At 41.5% G+C, this 25867-nt stretch overlaps 2 protein-coding genes across 2 annotated transcripts; both read right to left on the bottom strand.

The window, feature by feature from the left end:
- On the bottom strand, nt 1–3847 carry LOC133137576 (protein asteroid homolog 1-like). The gene is made up of 4 exons (XM_061255908.1): nt 2486–3847; nt 1883–2072; nt 651–843; nt 1–271 (listed from the first exon to the last, which is right to left on the bottom strand). The coding sequence occupies exons 1-4, from the start codon at nt 3845–3847 to the stop codon at nt 1–3; spliced, it is 2016 nt and encodes a 671-aa protein (XP_061111892.1).
- An 11009-nt stretch (nt 3848–14856) lies between these two features.
- Nucleotides 14857–18689, bottom strand: LOC133137575 (protein asteroid homolog 1-like). The gene is made up of 4 exons (XM_061255907.1): nt 17310–18689; nt 16707–16896; nt 15507–15699; nt 14857–15127 (listed from the first exon to the last, which is right to left on the bottom strand). The coding sequence occupies exons 1-4, from the start codon at nt 18687–18689 to the stop codon at nt 14857–14859; spliced, it is 2034 nt and encodes a 677-aa protein (XP_061111891.1).
- Between the last annotated feature and the right edge of the window lie 7178 nt (nt 18690–25867).

The raw sequence follows: 25867 nt of genomic DNA, 5'->3' as shown, positions 1-25867 counted from the left end.
CTACTCTTCATCAGCATCATCATCTAGTACAGCGTACTTGTTGGGGGAGAAAAACTTCTGTGTAGCTCCAACACCCTGATCTTCCTTACTGGCATTCTCCCTCCTTGTGGACTGGGGCTTGAAAAAGTCAGCACCCACAGAGCGCTGCACCGCCACTTGGATGTCCATGTAGAGCTGTGCAGGAAAGGGGGCTCCCATCAGCAGGTCCTCTGGGGTACTGCCCCACTTCATCTCCACCACAGCACCGTGCACGAATGTCCCACTGTACAGCCTGTCCCAAGAGAGACACGAAAGTCTGCATGACCTGGGCACGAGCTAATTCACCCCTTCACCAAGAGCCTTTCACTCAGAAGACCTGAACTGCTCTTGATTGGGAGTGTCAACAATAGGGGGTTAGATCATTGCAGTGTTCATGTGAATAGCTAAAACAAATTCATGGGACAACACCTCTGGAATTCTAGGATTTGTGGAATTAATGACTCATTAACATTATTTGTGAAAGTATCAGGTAAGAAAATAACAAACAAGCCATACTTGTTTCTGACAATTTGAGCTTTCATGTTTCTCCTGACTACTTCTCCTGGAATATTGTTTTATCTGAAAGGGTAAACAGCCCTTTGTGAGAAAGGGCACAGTCAGGTAATCTGTACCAGGCACACTCTGGCTCTGGAAGTGGACTGCAGAGCAGCTGGTTCAGGTAGATGCTCATCCACAGGCAGGACTGCCACTGGCTGTAAGCATGGGCCACGTCCAAATCAGGCCCTCTCCTCTTATTCGCTCTGACCCGTAGTCTGCCCAGCCTATCACAGACTGCCCTCAAGCCTGGGTACTCAGCCGCTGGCCCTAGAGGGAGAGAGTTGTGTTGACCATTACCGATGATGTAACACCACCCGTCTGGGCATCAGTGACTGTCATTACTGTCAGTGACATCAGTTCAGATGAGCCATTGAGCTTCCTACAGAACTCAACCAATGCTGCACTAAGGGAGACAAGGAACAAAGGCAAAGAACAAACAGCATGGGAGTCATGCTATTGGATTGGAAACATTATTTCCATACCATTGTGGAATTTATGCAGCATTATACGTATACAGTTCAATGTACACATAACGAAATGTGTAACCAACTACAGATGTGGTATTGTACTGCTCATCTTAGTGTATATGATACATTGCGTTCTACAGATGATAGAATGTTCACTAGTGCCAATGATAACTTAAACTGATATAGATAAAATGTATGTCCAGACACAGTTAACAGTCCCACTGCACTGTCCCAATATAAGTTACACAATGCATGCACTATTGGTTCTGAATCTTGCTTCTGGGGTATCAATTTGTGGACTGGTTTTCATTCCAAACATGAGTGCAATCCCAGAACTTTTTCTTAATTACACTTAAAGACAAGCTGAAATGAAAATGTACTTTTCCCTCAATTTAATGAATTCATACCCATATAAACACATCTTAGTGTATAATACACGCCAAAGTGTTTTTCATCCACTTCCTGGAAAACTAGATTTTACAAGATTTGATGTGATTGTGTGCCTGTGTATGTTGATAAAATGTTGTTCCCTACAGCTTCAGGTTCCCCCTACATCTGGACAAAGGGAGACCTTCTGCTCGTGAGCCCCTCACCTCTGGAACTACCCTCCCTGATGATTTTAGAACTACCCCATCTACTGATGCTTTTAAAACCTTTTTTTTTTGCCAACAGGCCTTGCTTTTAAAATATATAATCTATAAAATCTGCTGTAAAGATTTGCCACCGCAAATGAGAAGCGCTATATGAATTGAATTTATTATTACTATTAAATAATAATCCTAAAAAGACAGTAATCCCTAGCATATATGAGGGACAGTATGCCTTACAATTGGCTGTACCTCTCTGGCTGCCTCCAAGTCTGCAGAGTTCTCCATACACAATGCCCAGCAGCAGAGCCTGGACCATCTGCAGGTTAGGTTTGGGCTTGGAGCTGCTTAGCCAGTAGCAGGTAACACATACAGGTAAATTGAGGTGGGGGCGATCGGCTATAGTAATGGACTCGTCTGCTCCCAGAGTCTCCAGGAGAACCTGGAGTCGGACAGGTAAAGGCACCTACAAAACAAGTGAGTACATGAAACATAGTCAAGCAAACAGAAGTGATATGGATCTCTCCATTATTCATATGGTATGATGCAAATGAATACAATATCTTTGGGCATCAAATTTAGGTCAAGGGGTTTAATGCCTAGTTATTGAGTACTGGAAGGAGATAGAACATTGAGAGAAATGTCCTTTGGAGGTGAGAGCAATAAACTCAAATTCTCACATCGTAAGAATGGTACTACTCAGCTGGAATAACTGGTTAACTGTGCGGATGAAGAAGGATGCGCAATAAAGCTGAATTTGAACTAAATGCTCATTAAAGGACCCACATAGTATTTTTTAAAGAAGGTGTGAAGGGCTCAAAAAGCTTCACTGACACAATGACTAAGCGTAGCTACCTCATTCAGTTTCTCCAGAGGCAGCTGCTGGATCCCAGTTGGAAGAATGGCGTCAATGAAGGCTCCCCTGAATTTGAGACCCTGCCTGTCAAACTCCTGCACATGGTAAAGCGGGCTGCCCTCGGTTGGATTTGTGGTCTCTCCCTGCTCGCTGCCTTGCCCCTGGAGAAGCTTCCGATTCCCATCCAGAAGCAGGCCATAGAAGACCTGGCGGATTGGCAGGGAGGTTGTGTGGCTGCTGGGAAGCTGGCAGTTCTCCACCTGCACTCCCAGTATGGTTTTCTGCAGCACCAGGACGTCAAGAATGAAAGAGGGCAAGTGGCCCCTGGACAGTCTATCCAGCAGCCATTCGGGCAAGTGTCTCACAGGCTCCGGGAGGTTGGCTGGTGTGTAGTATTTTGCCAGGTTGTCCACTGCAGCTCCGTGCATGAAGTACTGCGCCAGGTTGCTGTGGGAGACTTTGTACTCCTGCATTCCGGAGATTATATCCTGAGTGATATCCTGGGCACTGTCTCGGACAAGAACTTCATCCATCGCTTCCTCCGGCCCAGGGAATTGGGACAGCCAGTGGAGCAGGCCATCAATGTGGGCGTGCATCCTGCTGTATGCAGGCTGGGCCACTTGCGAGAAGTTAACCCGGCTGAAAAACGCATCCATGGACCTTAGGCTGGTGTAGTCATTGCCAACAATCACCGCAAAAAGAGGGACCAGCTCTTTGTTCATGTGATTGAAGCAGGCACAGAAATTGTTGATGGAGAAATGGGAGACTGGAATGTACCTTTCCTTGTTCTCCTGGCACATGCTGATGTTGTGCCACTCGAAAAACTCGTATGGGAGGTACCCACCCTTCAAGTCGAAGATATAGAAATCACTGTCCTTGCTTAGCACTGCGCAGTTCCACTCGTTGGCCAAGCAGGCAATCTCTTGGTCTGCCTCAAACATACAGTGGATAAAGGGGACATTAAGGCTGGACAGTTTCTGTCTGAAGACCGTTCTGGAGAGGAGTGTGGTCGAAATATTGGTCTGCCTTGCCTTCCCACTTGATATCTTGCCAGCCTCCTCGACCCTGCCCTGGGCTCGCTCTTTTAGTGTTGGAAATTTCTTGCCACTGTAATCAATCGCCCCATCCATCACGACAAAGGGCTCTATGTTGCAGGTGGTAAGGGTCTCAAAGAATTGCTGGATGATGTTTGCGAAGGATTCATAGTCTCCCCCGTGCCGCTGGTCCAAGCCTGATATGATGTACAAGTTGCAGAGCAAGTTGTTTCCATCAATTACAAGTTTGGTGTTTTTTAGCTTTCGTTCCTCATAAAACTGTTTCTTATTTCCTTCAATGTAACTTGTAAGTCCTTTCACACCCATGGTTTCTGCTAGGGGCAAGGGCAAGGTTATTATATACAGCCTCCACCAGCAAATATAAAACATAGCTACGGTAGCTACCCCTGGGCCCATCTGTCTGCATGCACAAAACCCCTGTGCAGAACCCATAGCTCCTTGTTGTTTTGAACCATCCTATGACTCATATTAAGGCCATGAGTCCCAGCTGACTGGAGCAGCCACCTGTTTGACTCCTGAACAGAGACAGAAACACACCAGCAGACGACTAGCATGAAAGCAGATGATGATAAAGTTCAATTCACTGGCATTTTACTGCACAGATCACAAGGTACTTGCAAATACTTCTGGACCTTATTGCCTTGAGATGATGTCCTGATCTGTGTACAACTGGTCAATCTGTTTTAATCAAGTTCAGATATACAGTATTTTTCTATGAAACACTCTGGAATTTAACTTAAAAATATTCTAAAAAATATTGAGTATTTCTTCATTTGGAATATTTAGCAGGTCAAGATGGGCTCATGCTGTTAAAGATACTGTCGCATGTATGCAAAAAAAGTTCTTTAGATTCCAATGTTGCAATTAAAAAGGAAGGCTGTATAATGATTGGGTAAGGAACGACGTTAGCAAGAATAGTCCATTTGTCGTTTGTTATGGAGCCTGGAGGAAAATGTATTTAATTGGTCACACTTTACAATGTTATTTGAAGCATTGGCATTTACTAATGTATAGTGGGCTCCAATTATTGGCACCCCTGACTGGCAGTGCACAAAAAATAAAAAATAAAATTGAGACAAACTCAAAATACCAACATGAAAAAGACTGTACTTTATCAATGTTTCAATGGAACCTAGCAAAATCTAATTTTCCTTTAATAAAAAATAGATCTCACCAAAATCAAGGTTTCATCATTATTGACATCCCTAGTTCAGTACTTGGTGCATCCACCTCTGGCAAGGATCACAGCATTGGGTCTTTTCCTTGACATGGTTACACTGATTTCCCCCAAAAATACTTTGAGTCAAGCTCAATCACCTTTGTCTGTGCCATTTGTCCTTCATGTGCCAATAATTCTGGAGTCCACTGTATATGTTAAACCCCTTGTTGATCATCAGCATCACAGTACATCAGTAGTCCAACAAGCCAATCGCCAGCCTAGGTGAATATGCTGCCAGTCAAGGGATTAGCAGCCAAGAAGGGTAGGTTGCTAGTCATGGCAGGCGGGTCGCTAATCTAGCTGAGTGAGTTGCTAGTCTGGGAGAGTGGTCTGCTAGTCTAGGCAGGTGGGACGCTAGTCTAACTATTGTCTGGGGCGGCCTGTAGCGTAATGGTTAAGGTAAATGACTGGGAGACGCAAGGTTGGTGGTTCTAATCCCGGTGTAGCCACAATAAGATCCGCACGGCCGTTGGGCCCTTGAGCAAGGCCCTTAACCCTGCATTGCTCCAGGGGAGGATTGTCTGCTACTTAGTCTAATCAACTGTACGTCGCTCTGGATAAGAGCGTCTGCCAAATGCCAATAATGTAATGTAATGAGTTGCTTTTCTAGGAGATTGGGTTACTAGTCCACATGAGTGAGCTGCCAGCCTAGGAGAGTCAGTAGTCAGGCTCATATGCTGTCTCATTTGCCACTGCTGACTGCTGGCCCATCAGTCATCGGCACAGGCCTGTTAGTTGCCAGTGCTGGCTCATCAGTTGCAGTATCATTGGCTTACCGTGATAGGTAAATGGCCAGCCTCTGCCTCTCATGTGGGTGGATGGAGGTATCGGCTGGGGGGTGGTTGGGTGGGGGTATAGGCTGGGGAGTGGTTGGGTAGGGGTAGGCTGGGAGGTGGGTTTAGGTGGGGGAGGAGCAGGGTGGGTGGTGTTTCACTCTGTCTCCTCCACAGAGCAGCAGCACAGCGAGCTCTTGAGGGCATTCCACACCCTGCTGAAGAAGCTCCGGAAAGCTTTCTTCTTTCCCACCTCTGAGAAAAACAGGAGTGTCCCCTTATTGTTAATATCACTGTAAAACCTGAGAGTTCAGTGTAATCAAATGGGGGAAACAAATCTGAATCGTTTTAGTACGTCAACTATCTATTCAAGTATTCACTGGTCCTCACATTTTAAGTTAAGTAATTAAGTTTGATCATAAATAGTAAAATAATACCATAGTAAAGTAATCATTCAAGGTTTGCAGACCATTTTCTGGATTCCCTTTGATCACACAATTTCTGGATTTAACTGAGCTGAGGGGTTCCAATATTCATATATACACAGTGAATTTAAGAGCAAAATGTACATTTTGCCATTTTCCATCCAGAGCACATTATCTGTGAGACTCACTCTGTGGGAGGCTCTCTGGCTGATGGGCTGCTTCCCCATCTCCCAGCGCCCCCATCTCTTCATCTGCAGCACACTGGATGAAGGTATGGTAGAGAACATAAGACCAAATTCAGGGGCCTCTACAAAGTTCTGACCCATATGAAAATACATCATAAATACAACTATTGGCACAACAGATATACACTGAGTACCTGACCAGACATCACTCTTCAGTTCGCTGTGTTTGGGCAGGTAAATCTTTTGAATTTTTTTACCAGGAAATGTTATGAATGTTCATATAAACACTGCGGTCTATTACGGTATCTTGGTCTTGAGTTCATCCTTAAAAAACATAAGGAAGCACATTTAAGGTTGTAGTTTCCCAGAGTGAAAGCACTGTGTAAAATACTTACGACATCCTCAAACTCCATCGCATCCACTGCCACACCAGTGCTGGGGACAGCCTCCTCTCCAGGGCAGAGCTCACTGGAGGCTTCTGCCTCTGCCACTGCGATGGTGGAGGTGTCATAGGTCTCCTGCAAGCCAGTTACTGTTTTAGTTGTTTAGCAGGTGCTCTTCTACAGAGCTAGTTCACACTTTAAAAACAAGCCATTTTTGCAGATAATTAATCAAGCAGTTCAGATTAATGACTTTAAGGTTACACAATACTTTCATGGAGAATAAACAAATAGGGTTTCCTGGGTTAAAGCTGAGAAATACTGGATGGTAAATTCAGACACCCACTCACACACACCAACAGCGATCGGTGACCAGCTGCTATGCTAGGTACCAATCAGCTTGTTGGGATTTGGGGATAATTGGGGGTTAGGAATCATGCTCAGGGACACTTCGACACACCCTGAGTGGGGATTGAACCAAAAATCTTCAGATTACCAGACGACTGCACTTCCTCCTCAGCCCCCCCCCCCCCCCCCCCCCCCAACATTATGGCGATCATTATGAACTGACTGAAATGAAAATGAAAGCACTGTGTAAAGTACTTACTACATCCTCCAACTCCACCACATCCACCATCACAACAATGCTGGGGACAGCCTCCTCTCCATGGCAGAGCTGGCTGGAGGCTTCTGCCTCAGCCACTGCGATGATGGTGTTGTGGGTCTCCTGCAGGATAGTTACATTACAGTTCTAGTCATTTAGCAGGTGCTTTTCTACAGTGTGACTTCACACTGACTTTACAAACAAACCATTTTTGCAGATATTTAATTAAGCAGTTCAGATTAAGGACCTTACTCAAGGGTGCAAAAACAGCATTTCACCTGGGAAAGAAAGCTAAAATGTTTCTGTAACAAGGTTCTTTATTATGCTATACTGCTGGCCTATTTCTTAAACTGTCATGTTCACCCTATTAGATGTCATAATGTATGGTACTACAGTTGTACTGTGTCTCTCCTGGGTTAAAACTGGGTCATTACTAAATGACTGAAATGAAAATGAAAGTGCTGTACGGTACTTACTCCATCCTCCATCCCCACCACGTCCACCTCCAGCTCCAGATGTTCTTCGACAGTCGGCATGCATTCCACGAAAACATAACCGTAACCTTTAGTCTGCAGTATGACAAAAGCCAAGAGAAAGCGAGATACATTACAGTGTGGACTAGGCTATGAACAGTTTTGTCCTTCGAGTAATATAGGCCCACTTATGGTCATTTTGGAGGGATTGCACTTCACCGTACGTTACGTTTCAATCAAAAAGCCCATAGGTTTTTTTGTTTTTTGCCCATATAAAAACAAATTGGGACTGTCTGTTTAAATCAGTGGTTTAGAATGACAATATCTCTTTCGGAAAATTGTGCACTAAATTTTCTGGGGCTAGGCTACAGTAAACAGTAAGCATCTCCGAAAACAACAAAATATTTCGGTCAGAGACAAAATAAGCTCGGTGAACAAGAATGAATTAATATCTTTAAAAATAAATAGCTTACCTCTCGGATTCTGGCATGAATTCAATCGAATTTGGTTTCATATCTATATTGCCTTGATGCGTAGCTATGCGTATTAAAACGTGTTTAAACTGACCAGAACTTTTTAATGAGGATAGTCCCTTCCGAATTTCGTTTTATTTCTTGAACTCTGAAATGCACTCCATTTTTATTTGTTGAATTATGTGGCCCCACAACCAATCAGAAGTTACCGTTACCGGTGGCTATTTCCATATAAAGGGACATGGCGACGCAAAGATAAATATATAATCGTGCATAATCAGGTTTTAAATATCTTGGGGTTTTCATTGTTTTAGCCTATTTCATATTCAATTAGTTTGTTTGTTGTTTTCATTTCACCAGTGCTCCATCGTCTTTAACTGCTCGATAATTTAATCTGTATGATTTGTTTAGATACTTATGTTTAGTTTGTTTATCTGTGTACCAAGAAATTTGACTCTGATTGGAAGATTTTATAAATTATGTGCTTTTCATGTAAAGAGACCAATAAAATAAACTATTTCATATTAAATTAGGCTATGCATAGCGTTAATATGAATACCACCAGATTGTATACATTTTATTTTCCAACGACAATAAATATTGAACACCCTGCGGCAACCGATAGGCCTAACCTATTTATTAAACTGGTATTATCATTTGGTTGTGCACTCATAAAGAGCAATGATGGATAAATAACTACTTATTATTTATAGTTACAAATACCAACCAGATAATAGCCGAGGCCTTCCATTCAGCAGCCTAGTCTGATGAAAAACCACAGCAGGTAAAAGCGAAACCTGAAGAGCAATGTTGGTTACTGCTTCTGCTGAATATACAACATAGGCTAGCTCGTACTTTACTAATCCGGAGGTGAAACTCGCTTTGGGGATTTTCCAAAAATCATACTTTGTAAAAAAAAATATATATAAACAAATAAATAGCAACATGTGAATAGCCTGAAAATAACGTCTGTTTTCCTTTAATACTATTTTTAAAAGCCACTTATCTCTTTCCTACGATCTTCTCGTTGGACTAAAAAATAATACCATTATTGTAAAACTTGATTTTCCAACATGTGAAGTGTACTTTATTAACCAAAGTCTCAAATTTTTCAAATAAAGAAATCTAATACCCCTGGCAAAGATGAGAGCCATGAGTCTTTAAGTTCTATTATTTGTGATTAGGTTAGAGAACACATTTTGAGAGATTTCTGACCATTCCTCCGGAGGATTCCTTATATATAACTTAATATGAAAAGAAATAGCCTACCGAGAGGATTCTGCTATAAAATCCGGTTCTAATATCCATCTTCTATTACTTATGTCCTGTCCTCTAGTATACTCAGCAGAATACTCGCCAAAGAAGGATTATTTGTATTTATTTAATTCTTAACTGAAAGGCATCTACTGTGACGTCACAGCCTAAACTCGATTTGAAATATAAATACTGGAGAAATGACGTAAAGTGGTGCGTCACTGAGTGTAATTTAAACCAATAATTTGGGACTTTCAAATGGTTTGAAATAAAAATGTTTCAAATAGAATGGGACCTAATAGTAATTTAGTGTGCTTGAGTAGTTTATCAGTAGTTTTCACAGTAGGCTAGTGATAGGCCTACACTTACTCGTAACATGCAGAACTATTCAGAATCATTAATGTCCTTGGGTTTGCATTTCTGGGCCGCCTTCTTCAGTTCATGCCACAGGTTTTAGATGGGATTTAAGTCTGGAGACTGAGATGGCTATTCCAGAACATGTAGGTTGTGTTCACTCAACCATTTCTGTGTAGATTTGGTGCATATTTGGAGCCATTGCCCACTGGACAATCTTCCTGTCCCAGCTTCCTAGCAGAGACAACCAGATTGACTGCTGAAAATTCCTGGTACTTTGTTGAATTCAATGTATGCTATTGATTAAACAGTGTCCCTGGACCACTGACAACAAAACATCCCCCAAACATCAATGACCTCCCTCACCATCTTCCCGAATGTCGGTGGGGATAATATGCACTTGCATCCTCTTCCTGGCAAGTCTTCCTGGCAAGGAATACACCTCTTCCTGGTGTATTCCTTTGTATTATTGCCCTTTCAGTGCAGAGTGGTATGTTTAACTGTTTGTGACCAACTTGTGATGGTCAATATAGTTCCTTTTGATTGAGATTAACAAAATGAAAGTAAAATTGTATTGCCAATTTCACTTTGTTTCATTTTATCTAAAATAATTGTTAAGGGAGCGAATAATTTGGTCATAATGGTTTGCCGCCGCCCAGCAAGGAGGTCCTGGGTTTGAATCACGGTCGGCCGTGGCCTTCCTGTGTGGAGTTTACATGTTTTGCATGTTCCCCTCGTGTTTGCGTGGGTTTCCTCCGGGGTACTCCAATTTCCTCCCACAGTGCAGGTTAGGCTGATTGGAGAGTCTAAATTTCCCGTGGTTATGAGTGTGTGAGTGAATGGTGTGTGTGCCCTGTGATGGACTGGCAACCTGTCCAGGGTGTATTCCTGCCCCCCTGCAACCCTGTTCAGGATAAGTGGGTTAAGATAATGGATGGAAGAAGCCATAGAGTTATGGTGTGTTGTGTGTGCAGAGATGCTCTTCTGCATACCACTTTTGCAATGTGTGGTTAATTGTGTTACTGTGACTAGTAATTTGACCAGTCTGGCCATTCTCCTCTGACATCTCTCATTTTCAAGGCGTTTCTGTTTTACTGGATTTTTTAAATGCACCATTCTTTGCAAACCCCGGAGATTAGTATGTGTGAAAATCCCAGGTGATTAGCAGTTTCTGAGATACTCACACCATCCTGTCTGCCACCAACAATCATTCCAGGGTCACTTAGATTACATTTTCCCCATTCTGATGGTTGATGTGGACATTAACTGAAGCTCCTGACCCGTATCTGCAAGATTGTGTGCACTGCACTGCCGCAAGATAGATAATCACATGAATAAGTAGGTGTAATAAAGTAAAAATGTTCCTAATTAACTGCTTGGTGAGTGTAGATGGATTGGAAATAAACCCAGAATAAAATGCAACTACAAGGCCAGATTGAAAGAAATTGAGTGGACAGTAAGAGAGGAGGTACAAGTTAATGCAATAATTGGGAGATACCACATTATTGAACCAGCTATCAGATAGAGATAATCAAGGTAAAACTGTGTTAAAAAAAGGAATTAAAAGATAAATGCAATTTACAGAACCAAGACCACCTTAGGTACCTACAAATAAAAGAATACATTAACAAGACAATTATAGTATAAAATAGTAACAGAAAATAAAATATTGAAAATTGCATATTTCACGGCAGAGATGGACCACGCCAAAAAATATAAAAAAATTCTATTTAGGCAGTTGCAGTTGAAATCAGAAAACACCCTCAATATAAAAGAACAATTGGAAGTGGTGGATAATTGAAGCGATGTCAACAGAGGGGTTTATGTAGACTGTGGAAAACAACAGCCTCTCCTACTTGGAGAGAATTTGCTGGAAGAATGTTGTTCACTTTTTCTTTACCCCCGCACAGAATATTTTTTTCACAAATAAACATGATTGCTGGAGACTTATGTGAGAGAAAAAAAAGCTAATCAGTCTTGTATTTGCAGTTGCCCCTACGTGGCTCAATTTGGATGAAAATCCCTGGTGTCCTGCCTGGAAATACAAATGTACAAAATAGTACATTATTCCAAAGGTATTTTTCTATGAAAGACATACAATTTTGTATTTCCAGGCAGGACACCATGGATCTTAATTTGTTATAAAATACCTTGTTTGATAAGCTGTGATTGAAAGCTTATATCTCCTTGTTATCATGAATGTACTATAATCTCATGGCAAATATTTTTGTACAAATAAAAACAAGAATTGAGTCAGCCACAAATCAAGTCAATCTGTTTTAATCAAGTTCACATATATTTTTTCGTCTATGGAATAGAATATTTACAAGCTCAAGATAGGATCATAATATAAAGATACCGTTCCATGTGTGCTAGATCCTATGTAAAACAAAGTTCTGTAGAGGGCACTGTTGTGCTTAAAAATGGTATGGCAGATTACGATCGGGAATGAAGCCCAATTGTTGTATTTTATTATGGAGCCTGGAGGAGGATTTAAAAAAAATGTATCCATTCAATGACCTATACATTATTTGAGATTTAGGCTTATGGTTGGTACAAAGATTGACGCAGATCAATTAATCTATGCAGAAATGAAGCAGAATATGACCATGCATTTATTGTAAACATACATTTATTCTGCCTCGAATTTACATACCAGATGGACACCCTTCCAATATTTTATGACCAAATGCTTATACTTTGCTTATACCAAAGTACTTCCAGGGTATTAGATTGTATTGACCCCAAGTTATATATTTTCACATCATTTCCATGTGAAATTCCAAGAAAATCTCTTTTCATCTTTTCAAGACGCAAAGTGCTTCAGCTCCAAATGCCACAGCAGCTCACATTGTGTCTGTACTGACTGACAGCTGTACAGATTGACCTGAGGTTTGCAGGTGAGAGTGCTTTTGTGCTATTAACAGACAGTGCCTATCCACCTGGGACTCACAGTGGAACAGTACAGAGGCAGTCCCTGTTGGGTAAATCCCATTCTCTAAGCACTGTATCATGCATATGAACTACACTAACAATCGTAAGCTCATCACACAGTGCCATTGTCCGGGCATGGGACATGGGTGTGACTAACAATTATTGTGGCTGTAATTATCAGGTTCTCCACCAGATGTGTGAAGCACTACAACTTCCATGAACAGTTGTTCATTGGGTGCCACCTGTTACTATGTTTAACTTAAATCCAGCAGAAAGAATTCACAGCAGCATAATCTTAAGCAATATAAATCAAGCTTTTATTTACAGTTAATTCGCATCAATACAGTATGCAGGGGAAATATATTTGTGGTGAGATATATCACAGTGCATTTCATTCAAACGTTTGAGTGAAAACCTCTTTGTCATGAGGGACAGTTTTTAACTTACCCAAATGCAGCATCAACAAATATTTATTGGCTAGAACATGAAGCTATATTGTTTTTTTCTAGAAATGAGATGCTCGTTGCACTACTGCAGTGGTACAAATGGCAGTGAAGACTATGGCAGTGAAGATGTAGTATCACCATATAAATTGACTCATATTGTTTGCATTGCTATGCTCAATTTTATTTGTGCTGCCAGTACATAATGCATTCAAATACAAAGCTAAGCTGCTTGGAACTTTCAAAAATGAAAGATACATCAGTCTCCAACTGCAAAGCACAAATACAGTCTAAAAATACAAGTGATAAAACCAAGCTGTTCATATCCTCAGCAACTATTTGAGCCTATTTTACCTTTTGTCAGCTGTACATTATCAAAAAGATATTTGGTCATTCATTCACTTTTACAATATCCTTTTTTAAACAAGTGTATTTCAAGGGATCTCCTCTCTATGCACTTAGCTGCCGTACATTGTGGTCAATAATTAAGGCTTTAAAATATGACCTCTATAAATAGAAATATACACATAATGAAATGTATGTGCATTAAAAAGAATTTGATGATTTGAATACATTGCAAAAGTTTTAAAAATCCAGCTGTGCTATTAAAATATATTTTTAGACACAGTGCAAATGGGCAAGCAATTCAAATGGGCAAGCAATTCCTGAGCTGTAATTACACATGGAATGCCATGACTGGGCATGAGCTAATTCACCACTTAACCAAGAGCCTTTCACTCAGAAGAACTGAACTGCTCATGATTGGGAGTGTCAACAATAGGGGGTTAGATCATTGCAGTGATCATGTGAATAGCTAGTATGTCTGATAATGATTGGGGGATTGTTTAGGAGGCTGGAAGATAATTGATTTAATCGGTCAAACTTTACAATGTTATTTGAACCACTGGCATTAACTAATCTACAGTGGGCTCCAGAATTATTGGCACTCCTGACTGGCAATGCACAATAAATAATATCATCATTGAGAGAAACTCAAATTGCCAACATGAAAAATACTTTAATAATGTTTCAATGTAACCAACCAAAATAAAAAAATAAGATTTCACCAAAATCAAGGTTTCATAAATTTTGGCACCTCTGGTTTAGTACTCGGTGCATCCACTGCTGGCAAGTACAACGGTGTGGAGTCTTTTCCTGTAATGCTGCAATACCTGCATATTATATGTTTATAATGCACACCTACCATCCAGACGACAGTGTACATGCGGTATTAAAAAGTATATCGGAATGCCTTGCCAAAGTAAACTCTTTCCAGCTATGCTATTAAAATGTGTTTCTAGGTACTGTTATGTACGGCACTGAGGACTCGGATGCAGACCAGGGGATAATCTAAAAACGTTGTAATTTATTCCGAGTTCAAGAGCCAAGAGATCCAGTCAACCAAAGGCCGAACATACAAAAGGGCGAAGGCAAAACAAAATATGTAAAACATATGGCTCCAGATTAGGGAGTAGACATTTGCATAGATTGAAAACCTGAAACTCCGGTAAACACACGAATAGTGGGACATGCAGACAGGGGAGTGACTCGGCTGGTAAACATTCAGACGCAGACATAACAAGGGATCACAAATGAGAAACTATAATGGAAAACAATAACCAAGGATGTATGATAATGAATATATAACAAGAATAAACATAAATAGAAGCAGGACAGATACAGAAACATTACAGGTACAGTGCAAATGGGCAAGCATTTCCTGAGCTGTAATTACAAATGGAATGCCACTATGTGTCCTGTCTCCTCCTAAAACAGTGACATTAAAAATGAGTGCTACCTACTCTTCATCAGCATCATCATCTAGTACAGCGTACTTGTTGGGGGAGAAAAACTTCTGTGTAGCTCCAACACCCTGATCTAACTTACTGGCATTCTCCCTCCTTGTGGACTGGGGTTTGAAAAAGTCAGCACCCACAGAGCGCTGCACCGCCACTTGGATGTCCATGTAGAGCTGTGCAGGAAAGGGGGCTCCCATCAGCAGGTCCTCTGGGGTACTGCCCCACTTCATCTCCACCACAGCACCGTGCACGAATGTCCCACTGTACAGCCTGTCCCAAGAGAGACACGAAAGTCTGCATGACCTGGGCACAAGCTAATTCACCCCTTCACCAAGAGCCTTTCACTCAGAAGACCTGAACTGCTCTTGATTGGGAGTGTCAACAATAGGGGGTTAGATCATTGCAGTGTTCATGTGAATAGCTAAAACAAATTCATGGGACAACACCTCTGGAATTCTAGGATTTGTGTAATTAATGATTCACTCACATTATTTGTGAAAGTATCAGGTAAGAAAATAACAAACAGGCCATACTTGTTTCTGACAATTTGAGCTTTCATGTTTCTCCTGACTACCTCTCCTGGAATATTGTTTTATCTGAAAGGGTAAACAGCCCTTTGTGAGAAAGGGCACAGTCAGGCATTCTGTACCAGGCACACTCTGGCTCTGGAAGTGGACAGCAGAGCAGCTGGTTCAGGTAGATGCTCATCCACAGGCAGGACTGCCACTGGCTGTAAGCATGGGCCACATCCAAATCAGGCCCTCTCCTCTCATTCGCTCTGACCCGTAGTCTGCCCAGCCTATCACAGATTGCCCTCAAGCCTGGGTACTCAGCCGCTGGCCCTAGAGGGAGAGAGTTGTGTTGACCATTACCGATGATGTAACACCACCCGTCTGGGCATCAGTGACTGTCATTACTGTCAGTGACATCAGTTCAGATGAGCCATTGAGCTTCCTACAGAACTCAACCAATGCTGCACTAAGGGAGACAAGGAACAAAGGCAAAGAACAAACAGCATGGGAGTCATGCTATTGGATTGGAAACATTATTTCCATACCATTGTGGAATTTATGCAGCATTATACATATACAGTTCAATGTACACATAACGAAATGTGTAACCAACTACAGATGTGGTATTGTACTGCTCATCTTAGTGTATATGATACATTGCGTTCTACAGATGATAGAATGTTCACTAGTGCCAATGATAACTTAAACTGATATAGATAAAATGTATGTCCAGGCACAGTTAACCGAATGCACTGTCCCAATATAAGTTACACAATGCATGCACTATTGGTTCTGAATCTTGCTTCTCGGGTATCAATTTGTGGGCTGGTTTTCATTCCAACCATGAGTGCAATCCCAGAACTTTTTCTTAATTACACTTAAAGACAAGCTGAAATGAAAATGTACTTTTTCCTCAATTTAATGAATTCATACCCATATAAACACATCTTAGTGTATAATACAGGCCAAAGTGTTTTTCATCCACTTCCTGGAAAACTAGATTTTACAAGATTTGATGTGATTGTGTGCCTGTGTATGTCGATAAAATGTTGTTCCCTACAGCTTCAGGTTCCCCCTACATCTGGACAAAGGGAGACCTTCTGCTCGTGAGCCCCTCACCTCTGGAACTACCCTCCCTGATGATTTTAGAACCTTTTTTTTTGCCAACAGGCCTTGCTTTTAAAATATATAATCTATAAAATCTGCTGTGAAGATTTGCCACCGCAAATGAGAAGCGCTATATGAATTGAATTTATTATTACTATTAAATAATAATCCTAAAAAGACAGTAATCCCTAGCATATATGAGGGACAGTATGCCTTACAACTGGCTGTACCTCTCTGGCTGCCTCCAAGTCTGCAGAGTTCTCCATACACAATGCCCAGCAGCAGAGCCTGGACCATCTGCAGGTTAGGTTTGGGCTTGGAGCTGCTTAGCCAGTAGCAGGTAACACACACAGGTAAATTGAGGTGGGGGCGATCGGCTATAGTAATGCACTCGTCTGCTCCCAGAGTCTCCAGGAGAACCTGGAGTCGGACAGGTAAAGGCACCTACAAAACAAGTGAGTACATGAAACATAGTCAAGCAAACAGAAGTGATATGGATCTCTCCATTATTCATATGGTGTGATGCAAATGAATACAATATCTTTGGGCATCAAATTTAGGTCAAGGGGTTTAATGCCTAGTTATTGAGTACTGCAAGGAGAGAGAACATTGAGAGAAATGTCCTTTGGAGGTGAGAGCAATAAACTAAAATTCTCACATCGTAAGAATGGTACTACTCAGCTGGAATAACTGGTTAACTGTGCGGATGAGGAAGGCTGCGCAATGAAGCTGAATTTGAACTAAATGCTCATTAAAGGACCCACATAGTATTTTTTGAAGAAGGTGTGAAGGGCTCAAAAAGCTTCACTGACACAATGACTAAGCGTAGCTACCTCATTCAGTTTCTCCAGAGGCAGCTGCTGGATCCCAGTTGGAAGAATGGCGTCAATGAAGGCTCCCCTGAATTTGAGACCCTGCCTGTCAAACTCCTGCACATGGTAAAGCGGGCTGCCCTCGGTTGGATTTGTGGTCTCTCCCTGCTCGCTGTCCTGCCCCTGGAGAAGCTTCCTATTCCCATCCAGAAGCAGGCCATAGAGGACCTGGCGGATTGGCAAGGAGGTTGTGTGGCTGCTGGGAAGCTGGCAGTTCTGCACCTGCACTCCCAGTATGGTTTTCTGCAGCACCAGGACGTCAAGAATGAAGGAGGGCAAGTGGCCCCTGGACAGTCTATCCAGCAGCCATTCGGGCAAGTGTCTCACAGGCCTCTCTTGGCCTCTCTCCGGGAGGTTGGCTGATGTGTAGTATTTTGCCAGGTTGTCCACTGCAGCTCCGTGCATGAAGTACTGCGCGAGGTTGCTGTGGGAGACTTTGTACTCCTGCATTCCGGAGATTATATCCTGAGTGATATCCTGGGCAATGTCTCGGACAAGAACTTCATCCATCGCTTCCTCCGGCCCAGGGAATTGGGACAGCCATTGGAGCAGGCCATCAATGCGGGCGTGCATCCTGCTGTATGCAGGCTGGGCCACTTGCGAGAAGTTAACCCGGCTAAAAAACGCATCCATGGACCTTGGGCTGGTGTAGTCATTGCCAACAATCACCGCAAAGAGAGGGAGCAGCTCTTTGTTCATGTGATTGAAGCAGGCACAGAAATTGTTGATGGAGAAATGGGAGACTGGAATGTACCTTTCCTTGTTCTCCTGGCACATGCTGATGTTGTGCCACTCGAAAAACTCGTATGGGAGGTACCCACCCTTCAAGTCGAAGATATAGAAATCACTGTCCTTGCTTAGCACTGCGCAGTTCCACTCGTTGGCCAAGCAGGCAATCTCTTGGTCTGCCTCAAACATACAGTGGATAAAGGGGACATTAAGGCTGGACAGTTTCTGTCTGAAGACCGTTCTGGAGAGGAGTGAGAAGGGAGAAAATTGGGACTGCTTTGACTTCCCACTTGATATCTTGCCAGCCTCCTCGATCCTGCCCTGGGCTCGCTCTTTTAGTGTTGGAAATTTCTTGCCACTGTAATCAATCGCCCCATCCATCACGACAAAGGGCTCTATGTTGCAGGTGGTAAGGGTCTCAAAGAATTGTTGGATGATGTTTGCGAAGGATTCATAGTCTCCCCCGTGCCGCTGGTCCAAGCCTGATTTGATGTACAAGTTGCAGAGCAAGTTGTTTCCATCAATTACAAGTTTGGTGTTTTTTAGCTTTCGTCCCTCATAAAACTGTTTCTTATTTCCTTCAATGTAACTTGTGAGTCCTCTCACACCCATGGTTTTTGCTAGGGGCAAGGGCAAGGTTATTATATACAGCCTCCACCAGAAAATATAAAACATATTCCTCATAGCTACAGCCATTGTAAAATTGTTTAAAACCTTGGTGGAAATGCCAGCTTGGTTCTAGCCTGGTTTTTCGCTGGACCAGCTGGTTTGGAGATGGTCAAACCTGTAACAAGCTGGTAGATAAATCAACCATTCTGGCAAGACCCTGTCCAGCTGATGGAGCAGCTTGGTACAGGTAACAGACCATCCAGCTGGAGCAGAAACTGGTTCCAGCTATAATTAATATAGTATCTATGCTTTTATCACAAAGTTCTATCAGGAAATTGACTACAATAGAGAATAAATAATAATTAAAAGAATGATAGGCTTTCATTCATATTTATTACTACAGTATAGTCACCTGGAATTGTATTGGCTCAGCTTGGATGTGGTAAACTAGCAACATGGGTTGCTTTAACAGCTTACTAGCTTACACTAATTTTGAAGTATTGGGCTGATGATGCCGTGAAAGATTAAAGGAGGTGAACTAAATTAAGATAAATAAGCATGGACTCGCTAGCCATCAAATCCTTAGAATAAGCTCATGGTGAGTGCCAATAATGCATCCTTAAAAGACATGAACTGTCTGTAAGCAAGCAAAAAAGTTTACTTACATCTCAAATGTGTCACCGTGGCTTCAGAATGAGAGATGCTAACTATCTGAATAAGTTAACGTACTTCAAAACACTTCCTGCATTTAGTGTATTTTATTCACAGACGTGTTCTTGCTTGTTCTGAATTCTGAATGCTATTCCTTATGTCACTGCCAAAGCGATAAACTGATCTAATAACAATACAATGCAAATTCTGGCAAATCGAAACTGAACTTGATCTCTTAAAGAGACATGAACATATTACTGAATACTGACAATTACTGATAAATGACTTTCAATGTGTACACTCTACACAGCACTGAACTCTGTGATATGGAACGGACGTCACCGCTTGCTTCTACTATCGAAGTTGTAGAAACCAAAAATCCCTGCCACTTCCTACATTTAGTGTATTTTTTCTCAGAGGTGCCCTTGTCCGTTCTGAATTTTGGATACTATTCCTGATGCCACTGCCAAAGCCGTAGACATGCATATTTAACAAGACATACCCTTAGGTAACCTAAGCCACAGACATGACTTGTCAGGAAAGCACGCCCACAGCTAACCTAAGCAGTGAAGTGTTTGAAGTTTGTCTGTGCTATGAGCCCCTCTGAGCACTATTGTAAATTAATGGAGAATATCAAACATTTCCACACTGATATTTTGAAACTTAATTAACAATAGATAGATTTGACCAACCTGCCCTTTCCCTATGACCTCATTAATAACGCATTTTTTGCCTGCAGAACAGCTGCTAACTGGATGTTTTTTGTTTAGTTTTTTGCACTGTAAACTCATCAAACCTCTAAGTGGATAGGCTACAGCAGGAGCAACATTTGGCGCTTTGTGTGTTCAGAATTGCTCTTCTGCATACCACTATTGTAATGTGTGGTTATTCGCGTTACTGTCATATTCGACCAGTCTAGCCCTTCTCTTCTGACCTCTCTCATTAACAAGCCATTTTTGCCTGCAGAACTGCTGCTCACTAGATGTTTTTTGTTTTTCGCACCATTCTTTGCAATCTCTAGAGACTTTTGTGCATTAAAATCCCATGAGATGAACAGTTTCTCACACTACCCTGTCTGGCACCAACAAACACTCCACGGTCTGCAAATGAGTAGTGGAATGTGCACACGTGCACCCATGTGTATGTACAGTACCTGCCCCTAGAACGACACTGTGCCCAGCTCCCACATCAATCCCTATAACCTGAGGAGACAGGGAGGCAGCGTCTGAATGATCCACTGTGTCAGGAACCAGAACAATAGACCCAGTAGCAAGACCACAGGAGCAATTTTAAAATCTTTACTAAACTTGCAGTAGAGTACACAGGCAAGGGCCGATAACCAGCAAGCAGTAGCAATAGAGACCAGGCAGTTTGTAAACAACAGTCCAGGCAATGGGTCAGTACAACAGCAAAGAGATAGTAGGGACAAAGAGACGGGTGCGTGGGGGGTTTGGACCCCAAATGCACGACTCAGAAACAATGATGTAATAAAGTCCTGTCAGGGCTTTATTCGGGGAATTTCCACAGAGCGTAGTCAAAAAACAAGCAATGTTTGTACATGTAAAATCCAGCCAAAACCAAAGCGCAGTAGCGAGGGAGAAGGCAGTCTTGTAATCGGTACACCATGCAAAAAGTCTGGTAGCCAGGAAAGCTGTCAGCGGGGTAGGAGTACAGGCGGGCGATAGGCAGACTCAGGGACGATGACGGTGCAAGAGTCAAGACCAAAGTCTGCTCCGTGGGGCAAAAGTACAAAAACAGCAGGCAAAGACATGGTACAGGCAGGCAATGGTCAACAAAACAGAAGTCAATAATCTTTGGCCGGTAAACAGGCTTGGATCAGAACGGGTAGCCAATGGCTTTACAAAAGCCGCTAAAGCGCTGCACTTACGAACAGGAGGCAAACAATTTCACAAAGACAAGACATGAAACTGAGCTTTATATGCAGGTGTAGACAATTAGCTTGAGAGCAGCAAGAGAATGGAAATCAGGTGTGGAGGATTGACAAGTTACCGAGGTAATTAGTAATCGTTAGTAATAAACCTATCCTGCCCTAGCATTAGTAAATTAGTAAATGACATGCACAAGAAACGTACGGTAACATGAATACATGATTAGAATGTTAGTATTACCCAATCCTGATCTAGCATTAGTAGAATAGTAAGTAGACAAGGGAAATTGAAACAATTAGGGTGTGAGTGACAGAAAGGGAGAGAGAGAAAGCAGGAATGCAAGATTTGAAGAAAGACATGAAAGTGTATGCTAATCAATGACCAGTACAACGAAACATAAATTGTGACATAACAAGTTTGCGAAATATGACAAACTAAATAACATGACATGGCAAGACTAACAATTATATCGTAACAACAACTAAACATGAAACATAACATGACATGAAACATAAAAACGTGGTGATACTAGACTAACATAATACGTGACATGATAATAACATAACCAAGACAATAACTAAACATAAAACATGACATGACAAACATGAAATGTGACAGATAATCCAAAACAAAGTCGATGTCACAGGGAAAGGGTCGATAACACACAGGCAGTCCAAACAAAAACAGATTCCAGAAACAAAACACCAATAAACCAAACAGGGTCCAAAAACTATGGGTCGAATCAGAACAGAAGGATAAATCAAGAGGTGCAAGTCTAAGACAAAATGGGTTAATCAGAAAGAAACACTGGAGAGTATGGTCAGGACACATAACAATCTGCCAACAAACTACACAAACAGAGGGGTTTATATACACAGGTAATGAGAGGGAAAGGACAATCAGGTGTGGGAAACAATCAGGAAGTGGGAGAACCTAACACACCTGGGACACACACCCAACACAGAACAGCATTCACAAAAATATGCAAGTAGGCTATACACTAAGTGAGCACTTTATTAGATATTTATTAGACTTATCTTTTAGACTTCTACTGCTGTAGACTATCCATTTAGAGTTATGATGCATTCTGTGTTCAGATGCTCTCCTGCATACAACTGTTGTAATGTGCGGTTATTTGCATTATTGTCACCGTCCTGTCAGCTGTGACTAGTCTGGCGTTTCTGTCGGCAGAACTGCTGCTCACTGGATTTTATTTTAGTTTTTTTGCACCATTCTTTGCAAACTCTAGAAACTACTGTGTATTAAAATCCCAGGAGATCAGCAGTTTCTGAGATACTCAAACCACCCTGTCTACCACCAACAATCATTCCACAGTCAAAGTCACTTAGATCAAATTTTTCCCCCATTCTGATGGTTTATGTGAACATTCACTAAAGCTCCTGACCCATATCTACATGATTGTAAGCATTGGACTGCTGCCACACAATCGGCTGAGATAGATAATCGTATGAATAAGTAGGTGTAATAAAGTAAAAATGTTCCTAATAAAGTGCTTGGTGAGCGTAGGTTACAGCAAAATATTTGAGCTCAGTGACTTCAATTTCTTGAGGCAATTCTGACGTACACTCCCAGCTGACTGGAGCAGCCACCTGTTTGACTCCTGAACAGAGACAGAAACACACCAGCAGACGACTAGCATGAAAGCAGATGATGATAAAGTTCAATTCACTGGCATTTTACAAGGTACTTGAAAATACTTCTGGACCTTATTACCTTGAGATGTCCTGATTTGTGTACAACTGGTCAATCTGTTTGAATCCAGTTCAGATATACAGTATTTTTCTATGAAACACTCTGGAATTTAACTTAAAAATATTCGAAAAAATATTGAGTATTTCTTCATATGGAATATTTAGAGGGTCAAGATGGGCTCATGCTGTTAAAGATACCGTTGCAAAAAAAGTTATTTACATTCCAATGTTGCAATTAAAAAGGAAGGCTGTATAATGATTTCTGTAAGAAACTACGTTAGCAAGAACAATTTGTCTTTTGTTATGGAGCCTGGAGGTGAATGTATTTAATTGGTCACACTTTACAATGTTATTTGAAGCATTGGCATTAACTAATGTATATTGGGCTCCAAGTATTGGCACCCCTGACTGGCAGTGCACAAAAAAAAAAAAATTAAATTGAGACAAACTCAAAATGCCAACATGAAAAAGACTGTACTTTATCAATGTTTCAATGGAACCTAGCAAAATCTAATTTTCCTTTAATAAAAAATAGATCTCACCAAAATAAAGGTTTCAACATTATTGACATAGTTCAGTACTTGGTGCATCCACCTCTGGCAAAGATCATAGCATTGGGTCTTTTCCTTGACATGGTTACACTCACGCATATTTTGGCTAATTTCCCCCAAAAATACTTAATGTGCGTGAAGCCAGGAGATATAGTGGCCACCCCCAGACAGCCCTTGCCTACACCAGTAAAAAAATCCTAGAACCGATTATAGCAACCCGCTTCTTGTATGAGTGGCATGGTGATTTGAAAACTTGAAAGTTATTAACAAATCTGTGTTTTAGCACGCTTTTTTCACAAAAGTGTTTTTTCGATTAACTGATGAGGACTCCACATGTACGCCATTTAAATCACTGTCTTGTGGGTTATAAGGCAGTATAGTTTTGGCACATTTCACTAGCAACCAGAGACTGTGAGCCATGCAGGAGTACAGCTACAGCACAGCCGGGGCATGCTATTATAAATGCATCAGCAACAACAGCTTTTACTATAACGTTGTATATTCCATGTACAATTACATTATCGTATTTAGCACTCGCTCTTATCCATTTCTTCCCGGGTATTCATTTACATATTAATGTTGCCATATGTGGTTAGTCAAGACAAAATATAGACCATTACTACAGATGAAACTACTATGAGATGAAATGGTACGAATGCTGGATTCACCAACCTTTGACTTTATTAAAACAAATAATTTTCCAGTCTGTTTCCTGACAATTCGGACACTGTTTCAACCTGCCCCATAGATTTCCAAGTTCTATTTTGCTTTTTAAAAAATGTAATATAAACTATAATTACTAAAAAGTTGAAAGTTGAGATGTTTATTTATATATATAGTATCACAGTAAGCCAATGATAAAAGCAACTGATGAGCCAGCACCGATGACTCACAGGCCTGTGCCGACCACTAATGAGCCAGCAGTGGCGAATGAGAGACAGCACGAGCCAGGCTACTGACTCTCCTTGGCTGGCTTGGCTGGCAGCTCACTCACGTGGACTCGGAACTCAATCTCCCCTACTAGCAACTCAGTAGTTTAGACTAGCGTCCTACCTGCCTAGACTAGCAACCTATCCTCCTTGGCCGGCTAATCCCTTGACTGGCAGCACATTCACCAAGGCTGGCGATTGACTTGTTGGGCTACTGATTTACCATGATGTTGATGATCAACAAGGGGTTTAACATATACAGTGGGCTCCAGAACAATTGGCACATGAAGAAAAAATGGCTTGACTGCTCCGTGATTAGATCAGGGAGGAGGGCTAAACTGAAGGAAAAAGGTTAGCTGAAGTGAAAACTTCAAAAAGACAAAACATATACATTCTGTTATGCAGCGCATCAAAGTCAAAATTTCATAAAGTCACCTGTTTGGCGAAAATTTTCTTACGGGAACACTACGAAAAGAGGTTGCGTTTTCACTGTCAGCTTTCAAAAACATGAGCACTTAACTGTATTTACATTACGCGTTATATTCATAGACTGTGGGAAGCTTAAACAGTGTTGTGGTCTGAGGTTGTTTGTCGTAGCAATTCCTCTCTTGAATGTTTGAAGTATTTATTTGTACCTTTAAACAATAAATAGTACTGAATGTCTACTGTTGGTTTTAGCCTTGGGTTTTGCCTCAAACAGTTGATGAAAAATTGTGAGCTGTGAAGAAAACCCACAAAACATCAGGCAGTGACATCACAAACAAACAATCTCCACAGGGCAGGGGAGAAGGTATCTTAACCGCATCTTAACCGTACGAAAAAGACTTACAGAGCAGCAATATTGAAGCTATACCACAAGATGCAAACCACTCATCAGTAGTAAGAATCGGAAGACGAATTTGCAAAGAAGACAGAGATGAGCTACAAAAGTTCTGGAACAAAGTTTTATGGACTGATGAAACTAAGATTAACCTCTACAAAAGTGATGGAAAGGCCAAAGTGGAGAAAGAAGGGATCTGCTCATGATCCAAAACATAAAAGCTAATCGGTGAAGCACGGTGGAGGAAGTGCCATGGCTTGGGCTTGCATGGCTGCTTCTGGAGTGGGCTCACTAATCTTTATTGATAATGTAACTCATGATGGTAGCAGCAAGATGAATTCAGAAGTCTACAAAAACATTCTGTCTGCCAACTTATGAAGAAATGCGTTGAGTCAATCACCAGACCTTAACCCAAAGGGTTAAAGTTGTTTAAAACATCAGGTGTAAATACCAGGGAAAAAAAGCTGAAATTCTGAACTCTTGTCTTGTGTTCATCTTTTTATCTCAACCCAAAATGCATTCATTGTACTGCAAAAACAAAGGAATTAGACTCAGCATTATGTCTATCTACCTGTCTTTGATCCAATCACGGAGCAGTCGAGCTCAATCACCTTTGTCTGTGCCATTTT

The sequence above is a fragment of the Conger conger genome, chromosome 9 (assembly GCF_963514075.1).
Source record: "Conger conger chromosome 9, fConCon1.1, whole genome shotgun sequence".
Lineage (NCBI taxonomy): Eukaryota > Metazoa > Chordata > Actinopteri > Anguilliformes > Congridae > Conger > Conger conger.
The sequence above is the reverse complement of the archived record's forward strand: the minus strand, read 5'-3'. Positions and strand labels throughout refer to the sequence as shown.

Excerpts from the sequence above, each read along its gene's own strand:
- LOC133137576 (XM_061255908.1), bottom strand. The coding sequence starts at position 3,847 with ATGGGTGTGAAAGGACTTACAAGTTACATTGAAGGAAATAAGAAACAG. Across the intron at positions 2,073-2,485 it reads CTCTGGAGAAACTGAATGAG|GTTCTCCTGGAGACTCTGGG; the intron begins GTAGCTACGCTT and ends GTCCGACTCCAG. Across the intron at positions 844-1,882 it reads ACTTGGAGGCAGCCAGAGAG|GGCCAGCGGCTGAGTACCCA; the intron begins GTACAGCCAATT and ends CTCTCCCTCTAG.
- LOC133137575 (XM_061255907.1), bottom strand. The coding sequence starts at position 18,689 with ATGGGTGTGAGAGGACTCACAAGTTACATTGAAGGAAATAAGAAACAG. Across the intron at positions 16,897-17,309 it reads CTCTGGAGAAACTGAATGAG|GTTCTCCTGGAGACTCTGGG; the intron begins GTAGCTACGCTT and ends GTCCGACTCCAG. Across the intron at positions 15,700-16,706 it reads ACTTGGAGGCAGCCAGAGAG|GGCCAGCGGCTGAGTACCCA; the intron begins GTACAGCCAGTT and ends CTCTCCCTCTAG.